Source organism: Marmota monax, unplaced genomic scaffold (genome assembly GCF_021218885.2).
Source record: "Marmota monax isolate L192 unplaced genomic scaffold, Marmota_monax_Labrador192_F-V1.1 WCK01_AAM20220418_F8-fsc00010, whole genome shotgun sequence".
Lineage (NCBI taxonomy): Eukaryota > Metazoa > Chordata > Mammalia > Rodentia > Sciuridae > Marmota > Marmota monax.
Window position 1 is genome coordinate 493,323 of NW_026692321.1, and position 25,042 is coordinate 518,364.

The following is a 25,042-nucleotide window of genomic DNA, read 5'->3' on the forward strand; positions in this document are numbered from 1 at the left end:
GTGGCAGGCTTTGCAGCCCATGCTTCCTGAGGCCAGCAGAGCTCTGTCTCTCGGGCCTGGAGAAACGACCAGAGGTTAGGTGATCCTGATGAAGCTCAGGACAGAGCGGAATGGAGAGGAAAGAGGATCACTGTGGAAAGGTTGGGTGTGTTTTAGGGCAAGGACAAGTGGTCTCTGGAATGGGGCATAAAGGAATAAAAGCAGGATTCTAGTCTGGTGGCAAGTACGAGGAGGCAGGCACAGGAAGCACCGTCCATGTCTCGTTCTCAGGCTGGGGGAAGCCCATGTGCAGGGACAGCTCCCTTCATTCCATGGCTGTTGGCTGAAATCTCTAGCTGGAGTGCTCCTCTCCTCTGAGTGGTCTTGGCGGCCACCCAGTGGCCACCTGAGTGGACCAGACACCTTGGCTTCCCATGTGAGTCCTTCCAAGTCCAAGGCTGCTCCTTGGCCATGAGGGTCTTCTCCCCAGCAGCTGTCCCTCTCAAATAATCTCCCCAGGGATGTGGGGCTCCAAGTGGGTCCCAGGGGTGTGGTCCGAGGCTTGGAAACCACTTAGGTTATTTGCATTTGCTAGTTGGGGGTATTTGCCAGATGCTCTGGCTCCCCCGGGTTTCTTGTGTCCATAAGTTTTAAACAGCATAGTGAAGTGCTCTGGAAGCTCTGCCACTTGGCCGTGTCCCCACTGGTGTCACGATTCTTTGTCACATACTGAAATTGTGTCACCCAGTGTGTGTTGACATTGGGAGGGAGAGCAGTGGAGTCTCATGGGAGGGGGCGAGGGGTGTAGGAATGCTGTGTCCCAGCAAGCAGTGGGGTTTGCACAGTGAGGGGCCCCTCTGTGCAGCCATTGGCCAGTACCACGCAGGAGGAGCAGAGTCAGGCAGCTGTGGCTCACAGGCAAGGGTTGTGACTTAGCTATCTGGCCCTATCGTGTCCCTGAGCTCTCTGTTCATTAGGTTTTAGATAACACTCCATGTGGTTCTTACTTCATGCAGAAACAAGGAAAAAGGCAGGGAGCACTTGGGAAGTCGAAGGGTGTGGGTGAAAGTCAAGATCCTTGAAGGTTCTGCAAAGCCTCCTTGGATGGGGGCTCCAGGTGGCAGGTTCTGGAGGTGACTCCCCACCATTGACTAATGAGGCACGTCAGAGAGAACTAGGTCTCCGCAGCCTACAACGTCCCACAGACACCCCAAGCGTTTCTGTAGTTCTCTGGTTCTAGAGGAAGGAAATGAAGAACAGCAGAGGCTGGTATGAGGTTGTCTTTCCTGGGCCCACATCTCCTGGCCCAGATGTTGGACACACAGAGTGCAGATGAGCTTCGTCTGTAGCCACCTGCGCCCCTTTTTGCTGGTTCCTGAAGAGGTATGAGGAATAAGGTCCACAGCCGTCAGAACACAGATCACCCCCATCAGGATTAGAGTGGTGCCGCAGTCTGACTGGGCACAATCAGGAGCCACTTGTCAAAAGAAACTAACTTTATTTTTAGAACCACACACGACAAACAAAATAGTCTCTCAGGAAAAACCCTCAGAGCCTCAACTGCCACCACCGGCTTTCCACAAGCCTCTCTCTCACACACAAGCTTCTCTCTACCTCCCACAATCCTCCTGCTCTTGAGGCCGATTGGCTGGGTCATGTGGGCGGAGCCAAAAAAGTCCCCCAATGAGCAGCTCCGTGGTCTGAAAGGGCAGGGAAACAGTCCAATGAGCATCACCGCAGAGGAGCCAATCAGCTAGATGTTGCTGGGGCCGAGGAGCCAATCATCAGCCGGCAGCTGGAAATTTGCTGGCAGCTGGAAGTTTGCTGGGGCCCCTTCGGCTGTGGCTCTCAACATCTCCCCCTCTCTGTTTAAACAACAAGCATGTGGCTTAGGGACCGTGCCTGTTAGGCAGTCCAATTCAACATATGGTCCTTACCCGTCATCGGATGAACTGACCTCTAGGCGTCAGCCTCCTGTCTTAGGTTGGTACCACTGCAATTGGATCATACCCGTCACTGACTACCGGTCCAGCATACAGCCATACTTGTGGATAGGCCTTTGCACCTGTGGGGGGGTGAGGTTCTTTGCCTCACCTCTGTTGGCCCCCAAATTTTAGACCATCACTAGTAGAGGAGGATGCAAAATGCCATGACATTAAGCCAATTGAGGGCTCCTTTGAAAAATTGTACCACCGGTGACATCATCAGCAAAAATACTCCAGCACTACCACAATTCGCTGTACCAACAGATAGTTCACAATGCATACAGGTGAGCTCACAATGTGTCCAGGCAAGTTCTGCAAGCAGTTCAGTGATGGCTATTGTAGAAGCTGTAGATTGGTTTTATCTTTGACTTCACCAGCACTGGGATGAAGATAGGAATTCTGGCAATAATGGCTAAAGAAAAAATTATGTAACATTACAGAAGGCACTAAAAGAAAACAATTTTCTTAACAATTTACATTGTCTTCACCGGCACTGGGATGAAGATAGGAATTCTGGCAATAATGGCTAAAGAAAAAATTATGTAACATTACAGAAGGCACTAAAAGAAAACAATTTTCTTAACAATTTACATTATCTTTAAGAGAATTATTAAATATAATGAAAAGGAAAGGTGAAAGTAAACAGATCTGTTAACCTTCTTTTTTGTTTACATATTAAAACAATCCTCAACAGTTGTTTACCCAATTTAAATTAAACCATATAAATCACGTGAAAAAAAAATATTTGGATCCATTTTATCATGAGCGCTCATCATATATGATATATGGACATACGTACATTCAAACATATAACACAAAACACAAGTGTGCACACATAATATAATACATACAACACATAACATTATAGTAAAGGCCTTATAACTTTTTACAGGTGAAATCTCCATTGCAATGCTTAAAAACTCTATAGTCAAAAAATAGAACTGATCAGCAAAACATTAACCTAGGTCTGTATGAGCTCAAAAAACAAAATAGAACTTCATGATATGGCAAAGGGCAATAATAAAATAGATATTGAAAAAAGCATCCTGGTTCTGTTGCAGATGTAAGAATAGCCAAACTGGAGTTTTGGATATCAGTTGTTATGGATTTGAGCCAAATCATCTTCTTTTTGGTCTGTAGAAATCGCTTTAGTTAATCTTTCTGGAATCCAAATCGGCTGCTGTTCTCCCTGTGGAAACACATAAACAGACCCCCGACTCCAGACAATCACTGGGTCAGGACCTTGGTTAATCTCTCTGGAATCCAAATCGGCTGCTGTTCTCCCTGTGGAAACACACAAACAGACCCCCGACTCCAGACAATTACTGGGTCAGGACCTTTCCATTGTCCTGTTAGAATATCCTTCCAAAGTACCTTGGGCTTATGTACATTTTTTGGACACATATGCCTTTCCGCAGCACTAAGTCCTGATGAATCCAAATTTAAAAAGTTTAGAGTAAAAAGGGTTATTTTAAGTTTATCTTTGGGGAATATATACCCCTTCCCAATTCCTTCTTTTTGCTTTAATAAGTACATTTTAATAGTTTGATGAGCTCTTTCAACTATGCCTTGTCCCTGTGGATTGTATGGGATTCCTGTTATATGAGTAATGCCAAATGTTGAGCAAAATTGTTTAAAAGAGGTAGAAGTATAACCAGGGGCATTATCTGTTTTTAACTGTTTTGGAACACCCACAGTGGCAAAATTTTGTAAGCAATGAGCTATAACATCTTTAGTTTTTTCTCCGGCATGAAGGGAGCCCATCAAAAATCCAGAAGAAGTATCAACTGTAACATGCAAATATTTTAATTTTCCAAATTCTGGCAAGTGTGTGACGTCCATCTGCCAAATATGGTTAGGTATCAATCCTCTAGGATTGACTCCAAGATTAACTTGTGGTAAAAAGGTCACACAATTTTGACATTGTTTTATTATTTGTCTAGCTTGTTCCTTAGTTATTTTAAAGTGCTTTTGTAAAGTATTAGCATTGACATGGAACTTTTTATGAAAATTTATAGCTTCTTCTAGTGTAGAGAAAATATGTATGTCATGTGTAGTTTTATCTGCTAAATCATTGCCCAAACTAAGGGCTCCAGGCAATCCTGTATGTGCCCTGATATGTCCTATAAAGAATGGATCTTTTCTGTCCCAGATTAGACTTTGTATAGTGGAAAGCAAAGAGAAAACAGTAGAAGAAGGGGAAATCCTACCAGCATCTTCAAGAGATACTATAGCATTAACTACATACTGACTATCAGAAAATAAATTAAATACAGAATCTTTAAACATCACAAAAGCTTGTAAAACTGCATTAAGCTCTACCTTTTGAGCTGATTGTTTGGGTACTAAAAATGTAAAAGTTTGATCAGGGGTAACTACTGCTGCTGTACCATTATTTGACCCATCAGTGAATATATTTGGAGCATTCATGATAGGTGTTTTTCTTGTCATTTTTGGAAAAATTACAGGATGCAATGACCAAAAAGACAATAAAGGATTAGATGGTAAGTGGTTATCAAATGAAACATTAGATTTGCACATGATTATTGCCCAAGTATTTAACTCATTAGCTAACTCATCAATTTGATTCATAGTATATGGAGTAATAATTTTATTGGGAGAAATTCCAAACACTCCCTTTGCTGCTTTTATTCCTTTGAGTATTAATTGTCCTACAGCCTCAGGATACCTAGTAAGAATAGTGTTAGGAGAATAAGATAAATGTATCCATAATAATGGACCTTCTTGCCAAAATACTCCTGTAGGAATATTTTTTGTTGGTAGTACAATAAATAATAAAGGCAAACTTATATCAATTCTATCCAAATGCATATTTTCCATATATGTTTCAATGATTTTTAATGCCTTTCTTGCTTCAGGCGTTAACATTCGGGGTGAATTTGGATCTGATGGACCTTTTAGGATATCAAATAAAGGTCCCAACTCTCCTGTTGGTATACCTAAATAAGGCCTTATCCAATTTATGTCTCCTAATAACTTTTGAAAGTCATTAAGTGATTTGAGTTGATCTACTCGTATTTGAATTTTTGGTGGACGGACCATGGTTGAGGATAATAGAACTCCTAAATAATTAATTGGAAAATTTAATTGTACTTTATCTATTGCTATCTCTAGATTATAATTTTTTAATAAGTTTGTAAGTGTGGCATAACATTCTAGCAATGTGTTTTTATCTTTGTGTGCTAATAATACATCATCCATATAGTGAAATATTTGTAGTTCAGGATTTTGATTTCTAAGTGGCTGGATTACTTTGTTAACATAAATTTGACACATAGTTGGGCTGTTAGCCATCCCTTGAGGGAGTACTTTCCATTCATATCTCTGATCAGGACCTTCATGATTCAGTGCAGGGATAGTAAATGCAAAACGTGGACTATCCTCAGGATGAATTGGAATTGAAAAAAAACAATCTTTAATATCTATAACTAAAACATACCAGGTTTTTGGCAAAGCAGACAACTGAGGAATCCCTGATTGAGCAGGTCCCATAATAACCATCTCATTATTAATGGCTCTTAAATCTTGCAATAATCTCCATTTACCAGATTTCTTTTTGATGACAAAAATGGGAGTATTATGGGGAGATACAGAAGGTTGTATATGTCCTTCTGCTAATTGTTGTTTGACCAGGTCATGGGCTGCTTGTATCTTTTCTTTAGTCAGGGGCCACTGAGGAACCCATACTGGTCTTTCTGATTTCCAAGTAATTTTTATTGTCTCAGTGGCCCTTTCTGAAAATCCAACCCATGTCTGTCTGTTCCTTGATCTATTTGTATTGGTGCTGCTATACCTTGTTCTTGTTTTTCTAATCTTTTTCCTTTCCTAAAACCTTGTCTAGTCATAATAGTGGGTGCATTTTGGTTGATGTTATTTGTTAATGTCAAACCTAATTGATCTAGGACATCTCGTCCCCATAAATTTACGGGAAGATGATCCAATACATATGGCTGTATAGTTCCTTCACATCCTTCAGGATCCTTCCAATCTAATACCATTGCACTTCTATGGGGATTAGTCGCCACTCCTAGGCCTCGAAGCGTTTGAGTGGCTTGTTGTAATGGCCAATGTTTTGGCCATTCTTGACGAGAGATGATGCTAAGGTCTGCACCTGTATCCAGTAGCCCATTAAATTCATGTCCTTGAATATTTAGTTTTAGCATGGGGCGAGAATCTAAATTTAAAGAAAGCATAGCCCAATCTACACCTGTGGAGCCTAATCCCTTGGAACCTCTTTCTACAGTACGACTGGAAAATTTATCATGTAGGCTGGGTATTATTAGTAACTGTGCTATTCTATCTCCTGGTGAAATTACTGATATACCCTTTGGAGAACTGGCTATAATTTTTATTTCACCTTCATAATCGGGATCAATTACCCCAGGACTTATCATAAGTCCTTTTAGAGTAGAAGAGCTGCGTCCCAATAATAAGCCTACTGTTCCTTTGGGAAGAGGTCCTTTCACCCCTGTGGGAATGATTTGAACTCCCATCTCTGGAGTTAGTACTGCTCTGGCGGAGGCGCAGATGTCCAACCCTGCGCTCCCTCTGGTTTGTCTGATGAGGGATCTGATGGACAATGTGTCCTGGGCACTACCCTGATGGGGTTGCTGGGTTCCTCCAGTGCTCCGTATATTTGTGGTTTTGGGCCCCGGAGCATTGGGCCCCCCTGTCCATTTTTTGGCAATGGAGCCCGATGCCTTTCTCCACGATATCGTGGATAAACACCTGGTCCTTGTTCGTTTTTTGATAATGGAGTACCCTCTATGGTGGTTTGAGAACGGCATTCATTAGCCCAATGTCTCCCTCTACGGCATCGTGGGCAAATACCTGGTATTCTACTCCTTTGATACCTAGTTTTGTTAAACCCTCCTCCAATGGGGCAATTCCTTTTAAAATGTCCTGTTTGTTCACAATTGTAGCATGTTCTTGGCCTGGCATCTAAAGCCTGTTTTACTGCAGCTGCCACAATTTGCCCTTGTTCATTAATGTCTCTGGCATCTAAAGCCTGTTTTACTGCAGCTGCCACGACTTGCTCTTGTTCATTAATGTCTCTACATAATTTAATATATGTGTTTAAATCTTCATGTTTCCATGGTCTAATGATATCTCTGCACCAACGATTCGCTTGCTCATAAGCCAGGTGTTTTAGTAATGGCATTGCTTGTTCTGTATTCCCAAAAACTCTGGTAGCTGTTTGAATAAGCCTATCTACAAATTCAGCATAAGGTTCATTAGCTCCTTGTATTACCTTAGATAATTGACCTTGTAAACCTCCATGTCCTTGTAAAGTCTTCCATGCCTTAATTGCATCTGCAGCAATTTGTGCGTATACGCCAGGATCATATGCAATTTGTTGCTGCTGATCCTCATAAGGTCCCTTTCCTAACAACATATCTAGATTTCTCTGAGGATAACCAGCTGCTGCATTTCGCCTAGCCGTCTCCTTGCAAAATTCCTCATTGGCAACCTTCCATAACAGGTATTGTCCTCCATTTAGCACAGCTTTACACATATTAGCCCAATCTGCTGGCGTCATGTTCAAGTTGTTAATGGATTCGACCATGCTTACAGTGAAGGGTGCTTGAGGACCATAGGTTGTTACAGCCTCTTTTAGCTGCTTCACTGTTTTGAAATTTAAAACTTGGTAAAATCGCTGCCCTCCTGCCTCAAATACAGGGCATGTTAATATTTGAGACCTTGTCTCAGGATCCCAACTATCAACTGCGGGGGTTGGGGGCCTCCCAGCATATGGAGGTGGCGCTGTTGGTTGGACACTTACGCCCTCTGGTGATAGAAAGGTGTTAGTAGCAGTCTCCTGTAGAGGTGGTGCTGTTGGTTGGACACTTACACCCTCTGGTGATAGAAAGGTGTTAGTAGCAGTCTCCTGTTGTAACTTTCCCCCTGATGGCTTTTTCTGTTTTACACTTTCTTTCTCTGTCTGACTAGCTTGAGAGGCCTTCTCTTTTACTTGAATCTTTTCCTCTGTCTGACTAACTTGAGAGACCTTCTCTTTTACTTGAATCATTATGTCTTCTCCTTCCTCTACCATTGTCTGAACTGAAGGCTTTGGACTAAGCAAACAAGATACGAATGTCCACAATGGCAATGTGCCAACTGGCAGAGTCCCTGGGCTTTTCTTTTCTATTCTTTTTAAATCTTCACCATGATGGTTCCATTGTGATATATTCAACAACTCCTCCTTAAAAAGCCATGGGCTACATTTTTGTATTGTATCAACGTATGCCCTGACTGCTCTTGATTTTACTGGGATGCCTCCTTCCTCTAACAATTTACTTAACACTCTTTCAGTTTGTTTTTTACTAATTTCTGATCCCATATTTCTACTATAATACAACCCAACAAGATGACGCCAAACAAAACCGAGACAGAATGAAATAAAAAGGGAACAACAAAAAGTCATTATAGCCTTTCTATCCTCCTGACATGTGCATCCGTCCTTTCTCCCTATCTGTTCCTCAGACGTAAATAGTTTTTCCTCAGATGTGAGCGGTTTTTCTTCCGTCTCACTCATCTCCAGGGACAGGCAACTTAAAACAAAAGTGAAGCAAAACAAAAGAGGAATCTTAAAATGGCTACCCATCCTCTCGCCCTGCCCTCAGGGGCGAGCAGTTTCACTTACCCTCAATCACTCCCCGTGCGAGCCACCAAATGCCGCAGTCTGGCTGGGCACAATCAGGAGCCACTTGTCAAAAGAAACTAACTTTATTTTTAGAACCACACACGCCAAACAAAATAGTCTCTCAGGAAAAACCCTCAGAGCCTCAACTGCCACCACCGGCTTTCCACAAGCCTCTCTCTCCCCCACAAGCTTCTCTCCACCTCCCACAATCCTCCTGCTCTTGAGGCCGATTGGCTGGGTCACGTGGGTGGAGCCAAAAAAGTCCCCCAATGAGCAGCTCCGTGGTCTGAAAGGGCAGGGAAACAGTCCAATGAGCATCACCGCAGAGGAGCCAATCAGCTAGATGTTGCTGGGGCTGCTGTGAGCCAATCGTCAGCCGGCAGCTGGAAATTTGCTGGCAGCTGGAAGTTTGCTGGGGCCCCTTCGGCTGTGGCTCTCAACAGAGTGGCGTTTCCTGGGAACTTTGCATCCCTTGAGTTTGACTTTGGTGTGTGAGAAGTGGGTAGGGGCCTCATCAGATCCCGGGAATGCTGTCGGCTTCCCCGGGGTGGTCAGCCAAGTGCTGGGGACTTTCACAAAGGGAGCAGAGAAGGCAGAACATGGATTCCTGGCCGTGAAGGGCGGGTGTTGGAAGGGCCTCACACAGGATGCGCTGGGGCTGGGCACCGTGGGAGGTTGGGTTTGGCCAATTTTTTATGGAACTCAGATCCTGCACTAGAGGGTGTCCCTTCATGGACTGGAAGGACAGGTGTAAAGTTTTCTGATAACCCTCGGGATGTTTGATGGAGCCTGAAAATCCCCCCAGTTTTAAATGCTATTAGGGAATCTTGGGGAGGATCATGAACTGAGTCCTATTTCTACCTTAAGGATAGACTGAGACATTGAGACCTTTCTATCCTTGTTGTTATAAGTGATTGTATGAGGAATATCTCTGCACCGTAAGTCATTGTCCCCATTTCTGTGGGATAAGGTGGCGGAGCTGGTGGCTCCTGGTTTCTTGTGTTGTGTTGGTCTGTATGGCTGGAGTGTCCTTCAGGAAGACCGACTGTGTCCGACTGTGTGAGTGCATCTGTTTCTCAGCACTCAGGATACAATGTATATTAAATGTCTTTGAAGTTTAGGCAAAAATATAATGTGGTCTTTTGTAAATATTTATTTTATTACTATCAGTATTCTATATTTAGACTTTCATTGTAAGCCAATTAGGAAAACATTGTAGCAGATTTTTATTGTGGTAGTAACATTAATAAATTGTGCATTCATGGACTGCATACAACATTTCTTTCTATAGTTTATTTTGGGCAGTTTTAAATATGGAAGAAGTTGCCACAAAGCTTTAGCAGAGAAAATGGATTTTCTTTGTTGTGACAACACATTAAAAATTATATATTCACTCTGAGAAAAAGACATATGTGCCTTAAATTCTAAGTTATTTGCATTTAAGGGAAAAATAGTAAAACCATGGTGATAGTAAATAATGATATGGAAAAATGAAAAGCCATTGTGTATTGCTGAAGGATATTAATTATTGTTGATAGATGTAGAAAAGTAAACCTTGTATTTAGCTGTGTTTTAGTTCCAGCTATGACAGTCTGACACTTGTCAAGGGGTGATTGATGTGGCATGGTGATTGACGTGGGGGTGCCAATCACTTTGCGATGGGTTTTGAGAGGCCACTAGGCCTCCCCTCCAGCCCAACACAGATAATGGAGCAGACCCCTGGGCTCACAGGGAAACCGCCTCAAGACTGCGAGAGGGAGTCAGTTCCTCTTTGACTGCACATGCCTTCTACAGGTCTCTCCTCCGGGAGGGAAGCGGCTGCGTAGTTCAGGCGTGCTTTTCTCCACATGACAGTTTTCCTCCATTTTATCCATCAGGGAGTTGAGGGCATATATGTGCTTTTTAAGGAACAGAGTTTTGTCCAGTTTTTTGGGCTCGTTAGATTATGTAAACAGGTGAAAGAACAAACAAGACTCGTGGTCAGAGAAAATGCCCATTTATTGAGGAACAGCTCTGCATATTTATAGAGCCGGGGGTGGTTTGACAGTTATGACATTTTAACAATTTAAAGGTTTGACAGTTGGCATGGGGTACTTTCTGATTGGTGGGTAAGGATCATGTGAGCCAGCAGGGCTAGTCTGATTGGTGGGTAAGGATCATGTGAGCCAGAAGGGCTAGTCTGATTGGTGGGTAAGGATCATATGAGCCAGCAGGGCTAGTCTGATTGGTGAGTAAGGATCATGTGAGCCAGCAGGGCTCACCATTGGACGGCTCTTCTCTGGGGATGGGGAAGTTAGTCATTGGAGCCGGGGCGACTCCCAACATTCCCCCATCTTTGTTATTAAATGAGAGTGGGCATCGAAGTAGGGAGCCCCCACAGGAGGGTGAGAGGACTGGTATAACTTCAGGAACCAGATCAACGAGGGCTCCTTGCCACCCCAGATCCATGGTGATGTCAGTCCATTCGGCATAGGTCTCGACTGGAGGTATCATCAGTAGCCAGGGGTTGGTAATTCCCGAGGAGAAGCTGGTTAAAAACTTGATTAGAAATGTTTTTACCCACCTGAGTCTGAATGAACTTTAAAGGGAAGGAACAGTCACAGGGAGTTTTTATAGCCCAAATCTAATGGGGTTTCTGGGTCTGCAAGCTGCCTTGTTGGCACAAGGTGGGTTGAGTGTTCAGCCTTGAGCGGGGGCTTGGGCGTTTGGGCTTGAAGCAAACAGGTGACATAGAACCACACAGAGGGTTTGAGAAGCCAGGTCATCCAGCAGCTAACCTTGTTTGGCATGCCCTGCAGACCAGCCTGTCCTGCACCTAACACCCTCAATTCCACTCTTCATTCCGAGTCCAATCTAGCTCCCTCCCCTCTCTATTAAGGCTGCTCTTCAAACTCTCTCCTACCCGGGTGTCTCTGAAACCAGCTTGTTTCTCTCTTTGCCTTTCTCGAAATATCCCAGTTTTCCAAACCTGCTTGCTTCTATCACTTATCACTGTTCCCAGCTTTCCCTAGTCTTGTCTGTCTTCATACCAAGAAAGCACGGGCTTCGTAATAAAGAAGGCAGCTTTTTTTTTAAGGAAGAGAGTTTTGTCCAGTTTTCTGGGCTAGTTAGACTAGGTAAACAGGTATTTTCCTAGCATCTGTGTTCTGCAGCAGGCGTGGAGACCTCTCCGCAGGTGCAGGTGGTGCTCTGCGGGGCATGGGATGTCACCAGGGGCTGCTCAGTCCCCGCGGTGCTTTCTCAGTTCTGTAATTATATACATGTATCTATGTTTCCTTTGATTTTCTTCAACTCAAATTTAAGGCCTTAATGAATGTTTTCCTCTTTATTACAGTGTTTTCACAAATGGAAGAATATTTATTCCACCCGTAAAAATTATTGTACCCAAATTCAGCCTGACAGACTGGAATAGCGTGCTGGCCACGATTGGAGAAAAAGTCTTCCCTTGGGGAGGAGTTCGAAAGTAAGGAGCCGTGCCTATGAGATGGGTGGCAGCGTCTGTTTTCCTACTGAGAGCACTTCCTGCCTGGACCAGCAGGTGTAGGGTGACTCATCTTGACTCCTATTTTGGTCCTCGGAAGCAGGCAGTGTCTCCTGTCTTTGTATCATCCTCATTTTAAACCAGTTTTGTGAATTTATTCTCTAAACAAACTGTTGAGCACTGACCATGAGGTAGTTAGGGTGCACACAGCCCAGAAGGATCAGCCGTGCCCACGTCCTGGGGGTGGCCTCCCCAGGTGGCCAGGAGCTACTGCTGGGCCAGATGCTACAGATGGGATCAGGCGGCAGCACAGCCCGTGGCTTCTGGGGGTCAGATGGCCAGATCTTCTCTGCCCCTCTACCGTTGTCACTCAGGTCATCCTTAACCTCTCCATGTCTTTCCCTCATCTGCAAATGGAAATGAAGCCGTGTCCATGTCCAGGAGTGGCAGCCTGTGTCAGTAAGACTTCGCTGGAGGCAGGGGCTTTATGAAGACAGGTGAAAAGCCTGAGCCACCGAGCTTCTGGGAAGCACTGCACCCTGTCACTGCATGCGACTCCGTATGCTGGACACAGTGGCCACTTGTGGGGAAAGACCAGGCCATGGTGGATTCTTGGGCTTCCTCCTGTCTCCTCGTGTCCTGAGGCTGTCCCCTGGGCTTCCTCCTGTCTCCTCCTGTCCTGAGGCTGTCTCCTGGGCTTCCTCCTGTCTCCTCCTGTCCTGAGGCTATCCCCTGGGCTTCCTCCTGCTCCTCCTGTCCTGATGCTGTCCCCTGGGCTTCCTCCTGTCTCCTCCTGTCCTGAGGCTATCCCCTGGGCTTCCTCCTGTCTCCTCCTGTCCTGATGGTGTCCCCTGGGCTTCCTCCTGTCTCCTCCTGTCCTGATGGTGTCCCCTGAGCTTCCTCCTGTCTCCTCCTGTCCTGAGGCTGCCCCCTGGGCTTCCTCCTGTCTCCTCCTGTCCTGATGCTGTCTCCTGGGCTTCCTCCTGTCTCCTCCTGTCCTGATGCTGTCTCATGGGCTTCCTCCTGTCTCCTCCTGTCCTGAGGCTGTCCCCTGGGCTTCCTCCTGTCTCCTCCTGTCCTGATGCTGTCTCCTGGGCTTCCCCCTGTCTCCTCCTGTCCTGATGCTGCCTCCTGGGCTTCCTCCTGTCTCCTCCTGTCCTGATGCTGTCTTATGGGCTTCCTCCTGTCTCCTCCTGTCCTGAGGCTGTCCCCTGGGCTTCCTCCTGTCTCCTCCTGTCCTGATGCTGTCCCCTGGGCTTCCTCCTGTCTCCTATCTTGATGCTGTCTCCTGGGCTTCCTCCTGTCTCCTCCTGTCCTGATGCTGTCTTATGGGCTTCCTCCTGTCTCCTCCTGTCCTGAGGCTGTCCCCTGGGCTTCCTCCTGTCTCCTCCTGTCCTGATGCTGTCTCCTGGGCTTCCTCCTGTCTCCTCCTGTCCTGATGCTGTTCCCTGGGCTTCCTCCTGTCTCCTCCTGTCCTGATGCTGTCCCCTGGGCTTCCTCCTGTCTCCTCCTGTCCTGGTGCTGTCTCCTGGGCTTCCTCCTGTCTCCTCCTGTCCTGATGCTGTCCCCTGGGCTTCCTCCTGTCTCCTCCTGTCCTGAGGCTGCCCTCTGGGCTTCCTCCTGTCTCCTCCTGTCCTGATGCTGTCCCCTGGGCTTCCTCCTGTCCTGATGCTGTCTTATGGGCTTCCTCCTGTCTCCTCCTGTCCTGATGCTGTCCCCTGGGCTTCCTCCTGTCTCCTCCTGTCCTGAGGCTGTCCCCTGGGCTTCCTCCTGTCTCCTCCTGTTCTGATGCTGTCTCCTGGGCTTCCTCCTGTCTCCTTCTGTCCTGATGCTGTCCCCTGGGCTTCCTCCTGTCTCCTCCTGTCCTGATGGTGTCCCCTGGGCTTCCTCCTGTCTCCTCTTGTCCTGATGCTGTCTCCTGGGCTTCCTCCTGTCTCCTCCTGTCCTGATGCTGTCTTATGGGCTTCCTCCTGTCTCCTCCTGTCCTGATGCTGTCCCCTGGGCTTCCTCCTGTCTCCTCCTGTCCTGATGGTGTCCCCTGGGCTTCCTCCTGTCTCCTCTTGTCCTGATGCTGTCTCCTGGGCTTCCTCCTGTCTCCTCCTGTCCTGATGCTGTCTTATGGGCTTCCTCCTGTCTCCTCCTGTCCTGATGCTGTCCCCTGGGCTTCCTCCTGTCTCCTCCTGTCCTGAGGCTGTCCCCTGGGCTTCCTCCTGTCTCCTCCTGTCCTGATGCTGTCTCCTGGGCTTCCCCCTGTCTCCTCCTGTCCTGATGCTGTCTCCTGGGCTTCCTCCTGTCTCCTCCTGTCCTGATGCTGTCCCCTGGGCTTCCTCCTGTCTCCTCCTGTCCTGATGCTGTCCCCTGGGCTTCCTCCTGTCTCCTCCTGTCCTGAGGCTGTCCCCTGGGCTTCCTCCTGTCTCCTATCTTGATGCTGTCTCCTGGGCTTCCTCCTGTCTCCTCCTGTCCTGAGGCTGTCCCCTGGGCTTCCTCCTGTCTCCTCCTGTCCTGATGCTGTCCCCTGGGCTTCCTCCTGTCTCCTCCTGTCCTGATGGTGTCCCCTGGGCTTCCTCCTGTCTCCTCTTGTCCTGATGCTGTCTCCTGGGCTTCCTCCTGTCTCCTCCTGTCCTGATGCTGTCTTATGGGCTTCCTCTTGTCTCCTCCTGTCCTGATGCTGTCCCCTGGGCTTCCTCCTGTCTCCTCCTGTCCTGATGGTGTCCCCTGGGCTTCCTCCTGTCTCCTCTTGTCCTGATGTTGTCTCCTGGGCTTCCTCCTGTCTCCTCCTGTCCTGATGCTGTTCCCTGGGCTTCCTCCTGTCTCCTCCTGTCCTGATGCTGTCCCCTGGGCTTCCTCCTGTCTCCTCCTGTCCTGATGCTGTCCCCTGGGCTTCCTCCTGTCTCCTCCTGTCCTGATGCTGTCTCCTGGGCTTCCTCCTGTCTCCTCCTGTCCTGAGGCTGTCCCCTGGGCTTCCTCCTGTCTCCTCCTGTCCTGATGCTGTCTCCTGGGCTTCCTCCTGTCTCCTCCTGTCCTGATGCTGTCTCATGGGCTTCCTCCTGTCTCCTCCTGTCCTGAGGCTGTCCCCTGGGCTTCCTCCTGTCTCCTCCTGTCCTGATGCTGTCTCCTGGGCTTCCTCCTGTCTCCTCCTGTCCTGATGCTGTCTTATGGGCTTCCTCCTGTCTCCTCCTGTCCTGAGGCTGTCCCCTGGGCTTCCTCCTGTCTCCTCCTGTCCTGATGCTGTCTTATGGGCTTCCTCCTGTCTCCTCCTGTCCTGATGCTGTCTCCTGGGCTTCCTCCTGTCTCCTCCTGTCCTGATGCTGTCCCCTGGGCTTCCTCCTGTCTCCTCTTGTCCTGATGTTGTCTCCTGGGCTTCCTCCTGTCTCCTCCTGTCCTGAGGCTGTCCCCTGGGCTTCCTCCTGTCTCCTCCTGTCCTGATGCTGTTCCCTGGGCTTCCTCCTGTCTCCTCCTGTCCTGAGGCTGTCCCCTGGGCTTCCTCCTGTCTCCTCCTGTCCTGATGCTGTCCCCTGGGCTTCCTCCTGTCTCCTCCTGTCCTGATGCTGTTCCCTGGGCTTCCTCCTGTCTCCTCCTGTCCTGAGGCTGTCCCCTGGGCTTCCTCCTGTCTCCTCCTGTCCTGATGCTGTCCCCTGGGCTTCCTCCTGTCTCCTCCTGTCCTGAGGCTGTCCCCTGGGCTTCCTCCTGTCTCCTCCTGTCCTGATGCTGTCTCCTGGGCTTCCTCCTGTCTCCTCCTGTCCTGATGCTGTTCCCTGGGCTTCCTCCTGTCTCCTCCTGTCCTGAGGCTGTCCCCTGGGCTTCCTCCTGTCTCCTCATGTCCTGATGCTGTCCCCTGGGCTTCCTCCTGTCTCCTCCTGTCCTGATGCTGTCTCCTGGGCTTCCCCCTGTCTCCTCCTATCTTGATGCTGTCTCCTGGGCTTCCTCCTGTCTCCTCCTGTCCTGATGCTGTCTTATGGGCTTCCTCCTGTCTCCTCCTGTCCTGATGCTGTCCCCTGGGCTTCCTCCTGTCTCCTCCTGTCCTGATGCTGTTCCCTGGGCTTCCTCCTGTCTCCTCCTGTCCTGAGGCTGTCCCCTGGGCTTCCTCCTGTCTCCTATCTTGATGCTGCCTCCTGGGCTTCCTCCTGTCTCCTCCTGTCCTGAGGCTGTCCCTCTGCGCTTCCCGTAGGCCTGATCTAACATTGCAGGTCTCAGAAGGGGCCCCAGAGCCACAGTCTGGGAGCTTGCTGGTCTCCTCCTAGACTCCCTGGTTCGTAGCACCTGTGGTGTTTGGCTCCTGTGCTTCACGGGCCCCTCAGTGATCTGGTGTGCGGTGGGGTGATGTTGAGCTCTGTGGCCTCCAGCTCTTCCTGTATCTAGTATCCTTCTCCTCCACTCGGGTGCAGCCCTGATTCAGAGCCCTGACTCACAGCCTCGCAGTGGGTGCCTCTCCTGTTTCTTGGAGGCCCTTCCTGTTGTCCCTGCTGCCCACGACGACAGCTTGCTGTGGCTGTGACATGGCTGCTACCCACTCTTCCACAGAAAGTGTTGCTCTCTGTCTAACTAACCATTGAGTCCTCTCCCTGGACATGGAGGCTCTTTACAACCTGCCCTTCACCCCGCGTCCCCTGGACGGCAGCCTCCTCTTGTCTGACTTTTCTGCACATTCCCTCCTTCTGGCCCAGATGGCTTCCATCCACTGTCACGTGATGAAATCCTGCCCACTTTTCAAATCTCACTGGGACTTCTTAGACCTTTGAAGGTTACACTGAGTCTGACCAGGCTCGTCTTGGACCCTCTGACCGCCAGCTTTCTATTACTGTAACAAAATAACCTGAGACAACCAGCTTAATAAGGGAAAAGGCTTATTTTGGCTGACAGTTTGGGAAGTTGCAGTTCACGCTTGGTTGACCCCTTGGTCCTGGCCTGTGTGGAGGCAGCTCAACATGGTGGCAGTTTGTGGCAGAGGAAGCTGCTCACATCATGGTGGTCAAGCAGAGAGGAAGGGCCAGATCCCAACATCCCCCTCCAGTTAGGCCCCAGGGTCCCTGCCCTAGGCCTTCCATTTAAAGGCTCCACCAGCTCTTCACAGGGCACAGGCTGGGACAGGCGGCCTTCAGCACATGGGTGTCAGGGGATGTTCCAGACCTGAGCTGTCGCAGCGGCCCAGCGTGTCGCCCCTCCAGTCTGTGTGCTGTGCAGCGTGTTTGCCATCCTGACTGTGGAGAAGCAATGACTTCTTCCTTTTGCCCTAATAATGACTACCTCATTGCCTATGCATATGGACGAGTTGACTCTTTCTTGAACAGACGAACTAGTGAGTGAGGACCAAACAAGAAGTAGGCTCAGAGAAGCCTTTTGGTGCCGATGAAAAGGCACATTATAAGGAGACCCTCAGGGTTATACAAAATTACATACAAGAGGAAGTGAGGGGAAAGGGAAAAATAATACAAGGGGGAGAAATGAATGACAGTAGAGGGGGTAGAGAGAGAAGAGGGGAGGGGAGGGGGGATAGTAGAGGATAGGAAAGGCAGCAGAATACAACAGACACTAGTATGGCAATATGTAAATCAATGGATGTGTAACTGATGTGATTCTGCAATCTGTATACGGGGTAAAAATGGGAGTTCATAACCCACTTGAATCAAAGTGTGAAATATGATATATCAAGAACTATGTGATGTTTTGAACAACCAACAATAAAAATTAAAAAAAAAAAAAAGAAAAGGCACATTATTTGCAGGAAATGCTGGTTTGTTTGCCAAGTATTGTTATAACAATTAGGCCAGTTTGTATTAACTTTAGCTGTTATTAGTTAAAATTAATTGAATACCAAACAAGAGCTTAGCGTGTTATTGAGAGCCTCTGAGCACTGGTGGATAATCACAAATGCAGTTAATTAGAAGTCTGGAGCAAGCTGCGTGCCTGTCCTGGAGGAGCAGAGCTCGGGGCTCACCGTCCACGGCGGGGCTTGCTTGTTGAGGGCTGGTTCTCGGTAGGGCCCAAGTTAGTCGTGTCACAGGGGAAAACACCACGCCCTGTGTGCTGGTCTTGCCATCTCTAGCCTGCTTCTTTCTGCATTTGCAGATTATTTACTTTGGATGGACGTCTTGTGGACAACTCACAGGACTTGCAAGACAGTCAGTTCTATGTTGCTGCGGGACTGGAGAATTTCAAAAGCTTTCCGTACTGGAGGTCCCCAAACGTTCCCATCGAGGTCCAAGAGTGAGTCCATTTTAAGTCTTTGCTTCCTGAGCTTTGGTAAGATCTCCCCTCTCCCCACTACTTCTTCTGAGTATGTCCACCTCAGCTGCTGGCTGTTTTTCCACAGTGAAATGTGCTGTTCTGGTGATACAGATTCTTCATGGGTCAGGTTGCCATCACCATTCTTCACAATCTCCAGCAGGGGCTTAAGTATCTTTCCCTCAACAAAGAGGTTGAGGCCCAGGAGAAACAGGGGCTGCCCAGTGGCCGAGGGACAGGGCCATTCCACAGGACAAGCAGGTGCAGGAACCGCTCTGTGAGCCTTTGAGGAGGCAACGGTTCCTGTGTGCACATCTACCACCCAGTGCAAGAGGTCGAGTGCAGAGTGAGGCAGAGGGGTCGTCGGGCCCTGCTGCAGGCAGCTGTGGACAGGGAGGGAGGCCTACTCCTCTCAGCCTGGCTCCTCCAAGAACAGGGAGGCTGTCGCTTCCCCCGGGAGTTGTGAGGGCTGCAAGAGGAGCCGCCTTTGTGGGAGTGCCACATGCCAGGCTCCCCACCACAAACCCGAGACAGAAGCCCCTGTGGGTGCCAGCCTTGGCCAAAGCCACCCTGATAAGAGCCATCTCACTTTCAGGGACCCCAAGGCAGCAGGCAAAGCAGGAGCAGGCCCGTTCTGCTCCCGTGCTGGGAAACCGTGGCTGCCTGAGCCCTTGTTCTGCATGGACCACAGGTCGTGCTCTTGCCCGGCTCCCCACCCAGGACCAGGCTGCAGCCTGCGGTCGGCGAGAATGGGTTGAGCATAGACATGACCAGCTGTCTTTTGTCTTTCAGAAAGTACTCAGACATGGAAAGACGCCTGCAGAAAAAGAAGAAGGTAAGTGATCTTTAAGAGGAGAGGTGACCACTGTTGCTGACTTGGTATCTTCTGGCACCGGCAAGGACAGGGCACATGCAGGCCCTGAACTGTAAACTGAGCCTTAGGTGCACAGTATTAGCACGAGACCCGAAAGAGGAGTCACACCCTCCTGTGATCGGGAAGGGGAAGTGAGGAACAGACATGTAGCTGGTCAGACTGGAGCCACCTGCAGGTATTTGTGATAAGACATGCAGTCTCATGGGACAGGTAGGAGAGAAACTGAGGCACCCTCGGACCCTGGAGGGTGTGGGGAGGACGTCATAGGCAGAGGTGACGCAGAGTGAGGTGCGGAGGGGTGTGTGAGTGTCTACACACACAAGCTGCTGCAGCTTAAAGCATGAGAAAGCGTGTCTGGGGAGGACGGAGGCCTCGCCATCCTCACGACCTGGCTCGATTGTGTGTCCCTGGCCACCGTGTGGAAACTGTGTTTTGCAGTTCTGTTGCTGGTACTGTTTATTTGACAGAGCTGTTGGGTCTCCATGTCCAGCACACTGGCTCCCAGGCCTCCCTACTGTAACGCACTGGCCTGGAGAACCCCCATGTGTCGGGCTCTTCTTGGCCAGTACCCAAGGGCGTGGGGGGCCTTGGCTTCCTCCGTCCTGGGCAATTCAGATCTCACAGGCACCACTTTAGCTGCTTTCTTGCAAATGCCATTGACCTCCTCACTGTCTGACCAGCACTGTGACTGCCACTGTGTCCATCCATCCGTGGATGAGCTTGACTGGCTGTCTCTGTCCTTGCCCTGAAGTAGCTCAGCTTGCTGCTGTGGCACCTGACTTCTCACGCTGAACTCGCCACCACATTCCAGACCCGATGCTCATCTGCGGACAGTGTTACCTCTGAAAATGTTTTCCTGACTGTGTTTTGCTAAATTTTGTTAGGGGATTTTGATCTTGGTTTATAAGTGAGATTAGCCTACATTTCTTTCTGGTGTTGTCCTTGACTAGTTTTTGGTGACAAAGGTTTTCTGTGAATTCACTGCTGTTATATGGCTCCTTGAGTTGAAGGGCCTCCTCTCTCTGAGGAATGCATTTTAGTAGTGTTTGTGGGATGGGTGGCTGAATGACGATCCGTGAGCCCAGAGCCATAGGCGTGCTCTGCGCTGGCATGCACTTTGCCCAGCTGGGTAGAGGAGCATGTGACGTAGCTCCTGGTGGAGCGTGTGCTAGGGAGCCTACGCACAGATCATGGTGTATGGGGGCATCGTTGAGATGTGTGGGGATGGGAGCTGAGCTCAGATCACAGAGCAAGAGGGCAGACGCTCCGTGGTGTTCTGGACTGTGCACACGCTGGGTCCTGGGCCTGTGGAGCTCTCCTCTACTGGCTTGACCATCATTTCCCCCTCTGGTGTGGACAGTGTTGGGTGCTCTTTTCTTAGTGCGATTTGATGAGTGCATTGCACGTGATGGTTGTGCATGAAGTACGACTGTGTGCATGGGCTCACTTTGACAGATCCATACGTGCCCTCCACGTCAGTCCTGGCGCCTCCTCTTTCCCTCCCCTTCTTCCTCCTCGTCTCTCTTTCCTCTACTCATCTTCCTTCTGTTTATTTACTGGCGTGATCTTATTTGGTGCCCTGTAGATATACGTAAAGGTGGATTCACTGGGTATATTACAGCAGCCCTCACGGTCCTGTCAGATTCTCTCTCACTCCCCTCCCTCCCTCCTGCTCTCCCTCACTTTCTTCTACTCCCAGACCTCCCTCCAACCTTCTGATACCCACTCCTCCCTTTTCTGCCTACTTAGCTGCAGCTTGACTCTCTGGGTCTGAGCCTAATAGTCTCCACTTCCTTCCACGTCACGGCAAATGCCACACTTCCACTCTTCTTCATGGCCAAGTAAAACTCCACTGTGGATATGTGCCCCATTCCTTGTCCATTCATCTATCGAGGGCACCTGGGCTGGTTCCACAGCCTGGCTGTTGTGACCTAGACTCCTGTGGGCTGATGTGTGGGCATCGCTACTGTGAGCCCACTCGAGTTCTCTGGGTAAACACCGAGGGGTGGGCAGCTGGGTCATCTGGGGTTCCCTTGCTAGTCTTGAGACTCTCCCCACAGTGGTCGCCCTGGTCTGCAGTCCCCACACAGCGCTCAAGCGTTCCTTTCCCAAAAGCCTCCCCAGCACTCATTGTCACCGTGTCTTGGTGGCTGCTGTTCCCAAGGGAGTGACATGAAGTCTCAGTGTACTTTTGATGAGCATCTCCCTGATTGCCAGGGAGGTTGACATTTTTTCATATACTTATTGGCCATTTGGGTTTCTTCTTTAGAGAAGTGTCTGTCTGTCTTTGGGGCCTGAGTCTTGAAGGACGGCTGCTGTTTAGCTTGGCTGGTGTGACCTTCAGAGTCCCACACTCGACCTTACGGCAGCCTCGAGCACCTTCCAACTCACCAGGCCGCTGAACCCCCGGCCAGTTCCGTGGCTTCTTGCTCCTCACATCCATGCTCATTTTGTGGTTCTGACTTTGGATTCTTCAGGTGGTGACATGATTTTGCTTCCCTTTTATTCAGTGCTTACTTGGTCTGAATTGAGACATGTTAGCTCTGGTGTTGCCTGTTTCTCTTTTCTCTCTCTTCTAGAAATCTGTGGCTAGAAACTGAACAGGTTTGGGTAATGATATTTAGCCTTTAGGAATCTTTACACAGAAAGACGTCAAAACACCGTATAAACTATGATGCAAGAATGTGTTATTTTATGAAAATCAAATCTATCATGGAAAACTCTTCATAAAATAAATTTAACAAGAATATATAGCAGTATGGCAAGGACCTTTTGTTCTGAGAATGAAAGGTTCTGGAAGAAAACCAAGGGCACTTGTCAGAGCTCTGCATTTATGGTAAGATGGCTGTCGGGGGACCTGACGTTCTTCACGTTGCTCGTACAAAAGCCCATGTGGCGTGGCCTCAGGACCATGCATGCACTCCTGTCTCACTTGAAGGGTGGGTGATCTCTGAGTGTGAGGCCTTTCCTTGCAGACTCCCTTGAGGCTGGCTTTCGGATGGGCCGCAGAGACTGTGTCACCACAAAGCAGTTTGTTTCTTTACTTGCTTTTGCCAGATTTTGTTTCTAACTTATTTAACATTTTTTTTAAATCTACTTTTTGTGTGAATCTACCCTTTGTGTGAATCACCTCAACATCTTTATGGAGAAGAAAAGGAATTAGTAAGTGCTAGAAGCCCAGGAGAGCCCTGTAACAAATACCCTCCGGGAGTGTGTGAAGACTGTGCAGGTCCTCAGGTGGTCACCAGGAGAGCCCTGTGACACAAATACCCTCTGTGGAGGTCCTCAGGTGGTCACCAGGACTGCCCTGTAACACAAATACCTTTTGGGAGCATGAGGACTGTGCAGGTCCTCAGGTGGTCACCCAGGAGAGCCCTGTAATACAGTGACCCTCCGTGGAGCGTGAGGGCTGTGCAGGTCCTGTGCCTATGCATTCTGAGGTCCTCAGGTGGTCACCAGGTGTGTCCTGTAATACAGTGACCCTCCGTGGAGCGTGAGGGCTGTGCAGGCCCACAGGTGGTCACCAGGAGTGCCCTGTAACATGGACAGCCTCTGTGGAGCATGAGGGCTGTGCAGGTCCTGTGCCTGTGCATTCTGAGGTCCTCAGGTGGTCACCAGGAGAGCCCTGTAATACAGTGACCCTCCGTGGAGCGTGAGGGCTGTGCAGGTCCTGTGCCTGTGCATTCTGAGGTCCTCAGGTGTCACTCAGGAGAGCCCTGTAATACAGTGACCCTCCGTGGAGCGTGAGGGCTGTGCAGGTCCACAGGTGGTCACCCAGGAGAGCCCTGTAACATGGACAGCCTCTGTGGAGCATGAGGGCTGTGCAGGTCCTGTGCCTGTGCATTCTGAGGTCCTCAGGTGGTCACCAGGAGAGCCCTGTAATACAGTGACCCTCTGTGGAGCATGAGGGCTGTGCAGGTCTGCAGGTGGTTAGCTGTGGTGCTCTGTTGAATTGGGCATGGAATTTATTTCAAATTTGCAAATTGTCCTTAAAGAAATGTATCTAGAGTACAAAGCAGAGGCTCTTTCTTGACTTTTCTGTGGCCACTTCACAAGCATAACACAGAGATTTGGACCAGTGACCACAGACTTGAATGGAGGCACTGCAGGGTCCCATTGCAGGGCCTTGCTTGTTGCTGGGGACCTCGGGATGAGTCCAGCATGAGTTCCTGCTGTTGGAGCAGCAGACATGTGGATGAGCGTGCCCATGATCCTGACGCTCCTCACCCCACCTCAGTCCATTGAAGCCTGTTCACTGAGCCCCAGCCCAGGGACACCCTGACCTGGCATCAACTCCGCCACCTCTGCAGTTCTGACAGGTCAGCAGCGTCTCTTTACTAATGGTTTAACCTCCAGAGCTGCCATCAGCCACCCCATCACCACTGCCCAATACAGTCAGGAAAACCAAGGTGCCTGGTGGGAGGTACCACGAGGGTGCCTGGTGAGGGCGGGGAGGTGGAGAGGCAGGCAGGGCCTGGGTCACAGGCTGTGTATACAGGTAATGCTCAATCCAAATTTGAATGAGGGCGTGAAAAGGAGGGTGCACTTGGTAATCGCTACCACTGATGACAGAATAAAATGTATGGACTGGAAACAGGAAAGCAGCTGGGAGGGGCGGGGCCTGGGCAGCTGCCGCCTTCCCAGCGAGCTGCCGGTGGAGCCGAGCCGCAGATCTGAGACTGCTGGACTGTTGGCAGCTCGGCATCTGAGACAGGGTTGCGTCTTATGCCGATGGCATCCTGGCAATCATGGGAAGTGTTGCTGCTGTCACTTGCCGTGGGTCAGCTGGTACAGCCGCTCCTTTTGCTGTGCCTCTAATCGAGGGAGGGGCCAGGGTGGCTCTGCGCAGGTTGAGTTTCACGATGAACTCCCACTGTGTTCTGCTTTTCCTTTTAGTTCCAGTGCAATCAGTGATGAGATCTATGCTGACTGGTTCTACAGGGCTTCTCCATCGTAGAAAACAGAGCGCGCAGGTGATGACAGGCGCTGTGACATGGCTAAATGGCAGCATTGTTTCTTTTTTAAAGGCTCATAAGTACCCATGAGCTCTGTGACTCATAGCATCTTGATCCAAAGAAACGAGAAGGGAAATCTTGGGGGCCAGGGGGAGACCTACGTGACCATGGTGTGTGAGGAAGCGGACGGGCGACAACAGCAAGACGAGTGCCTTTCCTTCATCACATCTAGACGCACTTCTCAACAGCCTCTAGTATCTGATGGTTTCAACCCTGTGCTTAATTCAGATGTTCACACCCTGGAGAGCAGCCCTTTACGGCTGGGCAATGTCAGTGAAGCCCAGTCAGCATGAGCCTCCCAGTCCAATGACAGGAGCTGATCGAAGTTCCCCTGTTCTGTTCTGTCAGCTTCAGCTTCATAGCAGCTGCATTTATTTGTGATTTTAGATCTATTACCTTTCAAGGGGGTAAGGCTAATTCAAGAAATGTTCCAAAGGGCATCCTTATATTAAAATGGGTATTCTGTGGTGCAAGCCTCTGTGCAGAAGTCAGTACATAGTTAATAAGCCTCGCATTCATATCACATCTACAATCAGGACAGGACTGTTAGACACTTCTTTGGGCATAGAGCAAAATGCTGAAAATGAAATGGAGATGAATCATAAAAATCAAGGGTGTGTGACAAGGTCAGAGACACTGAAGAAGAGACAGAGCCCACTCTGAAGCCCAGCCTAACCACGAGGGTCACTGTGCAATAGGTGCTTGGGCTTGGTGTTGCCGGCTGACAACAGCAAGGGATCTCTCCAGGGTCCAGGGAGCAGCTAGAAGCCGAGGGGCAGCCGTCTTCTGCTTCACAGTTGACTAAGCAGGGACTGGATGGTG

The 25,042-nt window shown here is 49.2% G+C and overlaps 1 protein-coding gene across 1 annotated transcript in view; it reads left to right on the plus strand.

The window, feature by feature from the left end:
* The window catches only part of Dcdc2c (doublecortin domain containing 2C), a 67,109-nt gene that overhangs the window by 19,373 nt on the left and 22,694 nt on the right, over positions 1-25,042 (plus strand). The window contains exons 4-6 of the mRNA XM_046441686.1: positions 11,963-12,091; positions 18,176-18,313; positions 19,124-19,166. Of these exons, the coding sequence (XP_046297642.1) occupies positions 11,963-12,091; positions 18,176-18,313; positions 19,124-19,166 (310 nt within the window). The remainder of the gene's footprint in view (positions 1-11,962; positions 12,092-18,175; positions 18,314-19,123; positions 19,167-25,042) is intronic.